General features: G+C 50.7%; 1 protein-coding gene across 2 annotated transcripts; it reads right to left on the minus strand.

The window, feature by feature from the left end:
• Positions 1 to 6,349: 6,349 nt before the first annotated feature.
• On the minus strand, positions 6,350 to 9,852 carry LOC122387174 (elongation factor Tu, mitochondrial-like). 2 transcript variants are annotated; one of them, XR_006257512.1, is made up of 4 exons: positions 9,748 to 9,852; positions 9,204 to 9,513; positions 7,000 to 8,355; positions 6,350 to 6,597 (listed from the first exon to the last, which is right to left on the minus strand). XR_006257512.1 is itself a non-coding variant. In XM_043377097.1 (3 exons), the coding sequence occupies exons 2-3, from the start codon at positions 9,412 to 9,414 to the stop codon at positions 7,106 to 7,108; spliced, it is 1,461 nt and encodes a 486-aa protein (XP_043233032.1). In that variant the 5' UTR covers positions 9,415 to 9,513; positions 9,748 to 9,852; the 3' UTR covers positions 6,714 to 7,105. The 2 variants fall into 2 exon arrangements, 1 of the variants encoding a protein (XP_043233032.1); XM_043377097.1 differs by lacking the exon at positions 6,350 to 6,597 and having other exon boundaries at positions 6,714 to 8,355.
• Between the last annotated feature and the right edge of the window lie 108 nt (positions 9,853 to 9,960).

The raw sequence follows: 9,960 nt of genomic DNA on the forward strand, positions 1-9,960 counted from the left end.
GTTGGGCTAGGACGAGGGACCGACGGACTGAGACCAGTGTCTCGGCGGTCGGGCGGTGAAGGTGCCCTGGGTTCTAATCTGAAACCAGCGGGTCCGGACCGCCAATCGAAGGTGGGCACTGGGCGGTATTGCGTGGGATATATGACACTCGGATAAACTCTAAAAACACACTCACACTCACATACAGTTCGCTGCTCCACTGCCACGTCAAAAGTTAGAGATTGATTGCTATAGATCAAACCGCTCGGACAACCAAAAATAACGGAGGAATGGACGAGCAAAGGAACGGGTAATTTGTATTTGTGGAAGGAGCCACCAATGTAACGGAAGATAGGTACTTGACGTTACACTTTTTTAAAGTAACGATAGCGTTATTCCGTTCTTTAGAACTGTAACGACGCTCCGGAGAGAAGGAATTGAGGAACTGTCGTGCCAACCTATGAAACTCAACATGCAGGTTGCAGGACGACCTCTCGCGGATTGAAGAAGACTGATTAGGGCTTATTTGAGCGCCTTTTCTTTCCCTGCTGCCGTGGAATACGTTCGATCTTCTATGTTGCACAATTATCCGTACAAATGATCGCTGAGATACCACGTTTATAAGCCAGCAATACACTGCTGCGCACGTAATTTCTGTTCGTAAATAATAATGTCTGGTAGCCGGGCGTAATCTTGTGCAATTATTACCGTGAGAGCCGCTGTCATAAATTCATTGACAACTGCTTCACAGCACGCTCAGCCCGTTCCGGAAATGGCTGAATAGCATGACATCCACCAATCTAATATAAGGCCGCTGACTAATTATGATACATGCAGCTTCTGGCCAAGTAATTGGTAATATACGTGAGAAGGCTGACATTTTGAACTGATGTAGTAGCCCAGCTCTCCCGTCATCGACTAAGGATTTAATGGCATGCATACATATAAAACGCATGGGAATAAAAGGCCTCTCTCTTATTTTCGTGAATGTAAGAACTGGCTACTTCCGAATGAAGGTAACGAATAAACGAATAAAGTGCCATCAATGATCGAGCTGTTTGCTAGATGAGATTCAATTTGCACACATTCCGTGATTCAATATAAGCGAAACTGGAAAACGACAAAATTTCGTCTATTTCGATTTTCGAACGCCGTTTGCGGGAGCCAAATGTCCCCAATGCCCGTTTTGGATTCGTTCGTGCACATGCATACAAATTTCAAAAACACATGCAAAAACTTGGCAAAAACAACACAGCTGAGTCTGGTCCCATGTAGGGCATCAGCCAAACTCCCTGGCTGTGAGTCAGGACTAACGACTAGATATCGGCACGCTGTTGACCGCAGAGTTCGCTCGGGGTGGTGACGGCGGGCACTGCGCCGTCTTCGACGACTTGCCGGATTATCCTGCGGTAGCGTGGTTGTCGCCAGCCTAATTTGCTGCAGATTTATTGTCTGCAGACTGTGTACCTACGGAGTCGCAGTGCAGGTTTTCTCTTGTCGCACACTTTCAGAAGGAAGGCTTAGCGCGGACATCTGCTGCAGCCACCAGCCGGCTGGTCAGACACCATCGCTGCAGCATGTTTTTTGCCTCGGCCGAACGTTGCAATGCAGATTCTGGTGGGGGAATGTCCGTTCATGCATCTGTGCATCGTGCTATCGTTCCATGATCTCGGTGAACCGAGTGGTTCAGCGGTGGACGGTGGTCAGGTCGCGGTGGACGAGACGCGTTCCAGCTACCTGCAACCCGTGGGCTCCCCCGTTCTTGATATGGGGGAACCGTTAAAAAAGGATTTAATGGTTTACTTCTCAGAGAAGTTAAAGCAGTAGTTATGCAATGACGTGACTACTGGCCATTCATTAATATTTGACTTAATCCGTCGATCAGAACAACGACAATAAATCAACGCAACATGTATCGTGAATCAGTTTCTTTACCAAAATGGCAATCGGCAGTAGGCCAGCATGCTTTGATCCACCGCTGATCCAATCTTGTTACCCCTTTCTACCAGAAACGGACTACGTCATGGATATGTACGGATTCACTGGCTTCATAAGGTGTCGTTTGTTGCATTTTTTTTCTAGAGATGGCCAAGTCAATCTCATGTGGTTTCGGCTCTGTAGATAATAAAATTTACCCCTCCTGGAAAAGCTTCTAACTGTAGTCTGTAGTGCATTCAAATCCGACCGATTAATTCAGCTCGGTATGTCCCGTGTCGAGTTCCTCGCGTGGTCTATAACGCAATGCTGCAAGCCTCATTCCTTTAGTTCCAGTTCTCCACCTTCGTCCTCGCCTCAACTCAACACACTGCTGGTATTGTTTGCCGAACACAAGCATCAGATCAAGTCCCTCTCCAAAGCCCAGTCCGGATTTCGTAGTCTCCCCAGCATCAATCCCTCTCTAGCCCGGACCCAGTGCCTGTTCCAGTCCAGCCCCACTCCATCTTCCAAATCCTTTTCCAGTCCCTCTCCCAGACCAGTTCCTCGCTCAGTCCCTCTCCAGTCCATTCCTAGCAATCTTCCAGTCCAGCCGCAGCCGCTATCCTGCAGTCCAAAGCCATCCCTCTCCAGCTCAGCCCCAGTCCCTCTCCTGCAGACCCATGGGTCTCAGTGTCTCTCCCAGTCCCTCCCAGTCCAGTCACAGTCTCTCTCCTAGTCCAGCCCCAGTCCATCTCCCAGTGACAAGTCCCTCCTCCAGCATCAGCCCAGTCCACCTCCCAATTAACAGAATACAGGCCCAGTCCTCCCACCCAGTCCCTCTCGCAGCCCAGCCCGGTTCCGCTCCCGGGTCATCACATGGCCGTCGGCGCCGCGTGGCGTGTGACCGCGCCGTTTGCGTGTTAAAGCTCTGTTCATACCAACCGCCCGGCGCCGGACGGGGGTCGGCTACCGACGCCGGCCCCGGTTCGTCAGCACCGCCAATTTCGGCGGGGCGTTCTCACAGTGGTCGGAATCGTGCACGGGGTGCGGCGCTTCCGTCGCGCGGGGCGCCCCTGTGGCTACCACACCGGCACCGCACGGTGTATCAACCGACCGCGGATGGGAAACATCGACCGACCTCGGCTCGGGCAGCTGTGGGAGCTGTGCTGCATGACGTCTTTATGGTACCGCTGTAACGTGCAAAGTGGTAGGTTGGCGGCAGTTTCCCCAATGACGGGCAGGGATATGACAGGAATAAACGTATATTCTCACATGCTAGCGTTATATAAAGTGCAGATAGCTCAAGAGCGATAAAGAAACCGCACCATGCAAGCAACTTATTCTATTTTCGACTTCCATGTTACGGCGCTCTGAGAGAGTTAAGGCAGAATACAAATTTGGTAAATTTATCCATCGCATATTCACTCGTCGTATCCAGTCTCTCGACAAGAAATGGATCAGGAACTAAAACACAGGAAAACACGATTCAGGAACATAACATGAGAAAAAGCAGAAAGCTGGAGCCAGGTGAACCTCGGCTGCTCTTTTTAGCAGTTGGCTCGCCTACCACAACCGTCGTGAACCGGGATAGGTTCCTCACCAGCCGTCACATAGAGAAACGTTTTAATTAGTTCGATTTATGCTAATCCTCGGCGCCGCGCCGCTTGGTGCCCTTCTCCGCGCGGCCGAGGGACGTTCCCACAGGTCCGCTGACCTGGTGCTCCGGGTGTACCGGTTGGCGGTAAACGCCACGGATTTAGCTACGTTCGCGAGGAATCGATTACGCCGAGATAGGCGGATTAACGTGCCAGGGAAGCATAAATTAACCGCGCAGTCTGGCCGACCGACTGAAACGTGACAAACCACCATGAGATGTTCCCACGGGAGCCAGGTATAATGCAGCAGCAGCTCGAAATAAACAGTTATGGAGATATTCACTTCATGCGCCATTATAATCATGCTACCGGAAGCCCGCATGACGCAATAAAGACGCTCGGGTGAGTCTTCTTCTGTTGAGCTTCATAAGATCTACATATGCATGAACTTGTACAGACATTAGCGTGGCTGGTTCAGATGCAATCTTCCCAAACGCTTACCTAACCATTACCAGGTTTCAATTGCGCTGCTGTTGCGACAAAAAACGCAGCTTTTGTGCTTGTCACTTGTCAACGCAGCGCAAAAGTGCGCCATTATCGGTTGTCCAGTCGCCTTTTATCGACTGGCGGTGCCAGTTTCCCACGGCGGGCCACGGCACGGACGGGCGGCTCCTTTGACAGCCGTACCGTTTCCGTGACATGTCCGTGTTGGCGCCATGCCGTGCCCGAGTATGTCCGTGCCGCGTCCGTGCCTGTTCGTGCCGTGTCCGTGACGGCGCTGTGCCGTGTCCGCGTCCACTGCCCGTGCCCGTGCCCGTATCGGCGCAGTGTTTGTGTCCGCGCTGTGTGTCGGCGCCGTTCCATGTTATGCACGAGCCGTGCTGTAACCGTGCCCGTGCCAGTCAGTGCCGTGTCCGAGCCGGCGCCGTGTTGTGTGTGTCCGTGTCCGTGCCGTGTCTGTGTTCGTGTCTTCTCCCTGTCGTGTCCGTGTCCGTGTCGGGCCGTGCCGGTCCGGTCACAGCGGCTACGTGCATATAGGCCGACACCTCACCACCGGCGGCCGCCCCGCGCTATCCACCATGACCAGTCAGCGCATACCTACCCGTACATTGGTGCAATGGAGGCATATAATGGAGGCACCAAGATATTGGTGCAATAAAAGGAGGGCATATGATGAGTAGGTAGGTATGTACAGTTTCGCGGAGTTCACATTGTCAGCTGCTTATCTTATCTAAAGCGTCTGCCAATTTTCCCAGTGACTTAAAAAAACGAAATTTTAATGGGGATGTGACTGGCGTCCACTTACGAAGAAATAGGTATAGCACCTGGTGCGTTTACATGGAGGTGCGACATTTCATCTTGTAAGAAGCATGCGCATGCCCACTGGCCACGCCTATTACCGGCTATAATCCGTTACGGAGTTCGACTGCCCGCCCAAGTAAGGTTGCATCGCGTGCTGCTCGCATTTTACTTACAGTAACGGAAGGCCTGATTTATTGCCACTGCCAAAAGGAACGCGGTCCTTGAGCGATGACAGCAACAATGCCAACAACGCCAGCAATAACAACAGCAAAAAGAACTAGACGATGCCTACCTAGGCTATCAATCGGATCAGCTGTAGGCTGTTGGCAAGTAAACACTTCCTTTCTCTACATACTTTCCAACAATCAAATGTATTATTTAAACTGTCTTATATGATATATCCTTGTCTCGTATAGGCAGACTTCCACGATGCACAATTATTCATCAATCTGTTGAATGTGGTTGGGCGCTAAAGGCAGATTTATTTTGTTACTCCCTCGGCCAGCCGAAGGTGCGCTTCCCGTCCCCGCTCTATCCCCTGCTCAGAGACACGGACCTCCTTCCGCTGATATCCTCCGCAGCGCCGACCTCCCCTCACAGATGTCCGCCGCTCCACCGACCTCTCGGCGGCATTCTGACTACGATGTGCGCCGAAGCGAGACGGCGCTACTGCCGTTCCGGCAAGGCAGGTAGCCGGCCGCGCCGTCCCCGGTGTCGGACTGCGAGTGATGGCCTTCTGCCGTGTCCGGACTGGCGGCGCGCTGATTGATTTACTCTGACGTCTGGCATGTCCGCTGACAGGCAGACGGGGGCCGCCGACGTCGCCACCGCGCGCCGCTGTCCGAGGGCGGTGACGGGACCCAGAGGGCCAGGGAGGTGGGGAATAACACAGGAATGGATGCAAGGGACCCGAGGGCTATACATGGGAGGTGGACCAGCTGAGGCGCACATACTCGGAAGACATACTCGGGTATGCCGACACGCTTTATGAGATTTATTTTCATCATTAAGCGTCCAAGGGCACCAAGGATCCAAGCGCCATGCATAAATGGCGCGCACCCATTTACGTATGGGAGCGTTTATAAGCGATTCAAGTTAAGTCGTAATCGATACCTAATGCTCTCACGTAGGGACTGAAGAATTTGCCCTTTCTTTGCATTATCTGAACTTATCCTTTTGGAAGATCAAGCTCCCATGATAAAAACGAGATGGGAGCGCGCTATAACGCCTGTAAAATCTAACTTTTTAGCTTTTTGTGTGTAATCGCACTACTTTCCCGCATATTTGCCCAGCATGCCTCGAATTTAGGAGAAAGGTATTGAAGCCTGAAGGTTTGATAGCGGTATGAGGTATTGCCATGTTTCAATAGGCATCAATTGATTATCCAAAATATTTAATTTACTTATCGAAATAAAATAATTCGAACCAGTTTAGCTTTGCGTCTAACCTCGACGCTTGTCAAAACTCATATGGATTCTTTTAATTCGACGAAAATACTTTCTGGTTTAATGAACTCAACTAAAAATGGTACGCTAACATGAGTAACAACAGCCAGCCAACCGTTCCCAATTAATATATTATACCTCGAAAGGGACCAAGATCGACAGATACGGTCTTACAGCCACAAAAAAAAACATCATTGACAAGAACAATTCGGCACACATCCATCAAAACGGCTCAATATCGGGTGATTCATAAAAGACTCACACATCAATAACTCTATCCTTGTCACCGGCAGCATGGATATTCACTTATTCATTCATCTGTTCTTTTCTTGTCCACAATGCGGTCTTGGGCTACTACCCACACACTAGAGGTGGCAAAATATGAAAATTTTGGGAACCAGACTCGAACCAGACCCGGCTGGATATTTCTGGAACCAGTCGGACCCGGTGCTAGTTGGAACCAGAACCAGTTGGACCCGTTCCCCAAAAGTCAATTAATCCAATCTACTTGTAGGAATCATTAGTTGCATCATGTAAAACAGCCTATTTCCCACTGGGAACGCTCATGAACTACTGTGTGCAAGGAAACATTCACTTCATTCGCTTCATATTTTGCAATAATGTGTAGTGTGTAAGATGTATAGTTTATGGTAGGACCCGGTTGGACCCGTCAGAAAATTTCCAGGAACCGGTTTGGACCCATACGGGTCCAGACAGGTTCTTTGGACCGGGTCCTCGGGTCCACATTTTGCCACCTCTACCACACACCATGTCAAAGTAACTAGGTGGCACCACCATTGCTGGAACAGATGTCGCCCCATGCGTATTTTTTCCACTCATCCCACACCGCACACACCACTCTCTAACTCAGCTGACGGGTGCCGAATCATCTGGCTCAAAGTCAATCTGCTCCGGCGTCACCTCTATCAATTTGTCCACGCCAAGCACCCGCACTGGTGGCCTCACGCCCGTGATCACGCCAGTCGCCACGGTGACTCCGTTCTCGCGGAGTGTGAAATGGTGACCGCGCCTCGCCAGCATCTGCCGCGGCAGCAGCAGACTGACCCGGCCGGCGTCTCCGGGCAGCATCATCTCCGTCCCGGGAGGTAGCATCACCCGGCAGCCGACCGTCCACGTCTCGCAGAACAGCTGCTGTACGTAGCTGGACGTGATGGGTTTGCTACGGCCGCCCTCGCTGCGCTCCAGGAGGTAGAGTCGAGCCCACAGCACGTTAGACGTGTCGAACGCCCCGGGAGGCGTCAGAGACATACCACGCTTCACTGCAGACACGGGGACTCCCCGCAGGAGTACACCTGCGTGCTCGCCGGCTTCGATCTGCGGCACCGACTTCTTGAACACCTGGATATCGGTGGCGACCGTCTTGATGCGAGTGTCGAAACCGACCAGCTCGGCGTCCACGCGTCGCTTCAGGACGCCCTGTTTGAGCGTGCCGACCACCACAGTGCCGCGGCCGGGCACGGTGAACCCACTCTCGACGGGCATAAGGAACGGCGCGGCTCGGTCTCGCTCCGGTATAGGCACGTGCTCGTCCAGGGCCTCCACCAGCCGCCAAATGGAGGGTTCGCCGAGCTCCCCGTCACCGCCGTTCAGCGCCTGCAGCGCCGAGCCGATCACAAACGGCGTGGTTGAGCCGTCAAACCCGAAATTATCGAGCAGCTCGCGCATCTCAAGCTCGACCAGCTCCAGCACCTCCTCGTCCACCAGATCCGCTTTGTTGACAAACACGACGATCTTGTCAACACCGATCTGCCGCGCCAGCAGAAGATGTTCGCGTGTCTGCGGCATCTGACCATCGTTGGCAGCCACCACAAGGATGGCGCCATCCATCTGAGACGTGCCACAGATCATGTTTTTCACATAGTCGGCGTGTCCGGGGCAGTCTGTGTGCGCGTAGTGGCGGCGTCCGCTGCTGTACTGCACGTGTGCCGCGTTGATGGTGACACCCCGCCGTCGCTCCTCCGGCGCGCGGTCGATCTGGTCGAACGGCACGTACTCACTCTGCTGGTGCGCGCCCAGCACACGTGTAATGGCCGCTGTCAGCGTCGTCTTGCCGTGGTCTACGTGACCGATGGTGCCCACGTTCACGTGGGGAAGCTCTGGAAAAAGTGGGGTGTTGTCAGAAAAAGCCCGAACTTCAAATATTTTGGATACACACAAAAAGTGTTGAGATGACAACATTATGACAAAGTCTTCTGAATTCTTAACAAAGATCTGTATCTTATTTTAGAACAATTATATTTTCTGCATGCTTGAGTAAACAAATAGCAAATGCAAGGTTATCTTTTGATCTAAAAAATATGAAGCAACCATGTAGGAGGTAAATCGGACATTTACTCAAGGCTTGTACCAAAACAAAGTCACAGTTTCAGGCTCACTTAAAGGGACCCTCCCACCTTAACATTAGTTTTGAGTTGAGATAGCCAAGTTTGCGGCCAGGCTCAGAAACCACCATTTATCCTGGTCGCAACCCCCGCAGCTTTATGGTGTTCAAGAAATTTCTTCCCTTTACTTGCAGGGTGGGACCAGCGTGGTCCCTATCTCTTAACCATTACGGGAATCTGATGACGTCATCAGGCTTTCGAACGTCCGTTAAATGTTTGACTAAAACGTTTTGTAGCACGCGGTGGTATATGCTGCTTTGCGCGCAACAAATGCCGCACTTTCAAATAAAGTCGCTAGGAACAGCGGAGATCCCAAAAAGTAAACAAAGGAAAAAGTCTAATATCTTAAAAACCGGTGAATATTTTTGGATGAAATTTGGTAGATATTCGTTTTTGCTCTTTTTGAACCGAGCGACATCACTTTCATGCCAATTCATTAACTTTTTTGAAGGTGGGAGGGTCCCTTTAAGCCCTGCCTATAAAATATAACAACACATATGCATTGTTAGCAAATGTGATAAGTCCTCGCTTTCACCAGCAGCTTCCATTCAGCAGAAACGCACCTGATTTGGACTCATCTGCTGGTCCTCCAGACTTCTGAGGAATTTTAGAATTGGTAGTCTTCCACCTTCTCCATGACCAATTGGTATAAGAACCATATTTAGCTAGCAAATTTGACTGGCTTGATCCAGCACATGACAACAGTCTGAGGGCCCTGTGCTGAAGGTGAAGCTGAACAGCTGCCATGAGACAGCGGCTCAAACTAGCAGACATTATGCAGACCTTGTTCCGAGGATCCAGAGCCAGGTAAGATATGGTCAGAGATCGGACAAAAAGACCATCAGGCCAATGCCTGAAAAACTTATGTAGGACCTGAAAAGAACAGCATAGGTATCAGCCTGAGCTAGTTCAAACACAAACTAAATAAATTATATGGTATAATTTGGAATGCTCAATTAATGTTAACAAGATTTGCACTAGATACAAACAATCGCATTACACTAAACAGGAAATGCACTTTTTGAGGAAAAGACAATGAAACCAATATGGCGAGTTCCTTAGATGCATTTTTAATGTTTAAAGGTCAAAATAAGACTGATTACATACCTATTTATCCCACATGTATCACGTTGTTGTTGTTCTGGGTTAGGGCGCGTAGCAGCTTGGCTCTTGCGTCCAACACATGTATCACTTTGACTTCAAAACAAGCAATCTAATCAAGCATTGGCCAAAAGCATATTGGCTTCGGTAGGTGTCACAATTGTCAAATACGCGCAGAGTTACGCATCTTTCTTTGCTACCATATTCTACCATATCCAA

This window comes from Amphibalanus amphitrite, unplaced genomic scaffold (assembly GCF_019059575.1).
Source record: "Amphibalanus amphitrite isolate SeventyFive unplaced genomic scaffold, NRLGWU_Aamphi_draft 000275F_arrow, whole genome shotgun sequence".
In the NCBI taxonomy this organism is placed as follows: domain Eukaryota; kingdom Metazoa; phylum Arthropoda; class Thecostraca; order Balanomorpha; family Balanidae; genus Amphibalanus; species Amphibalanus amphitrite.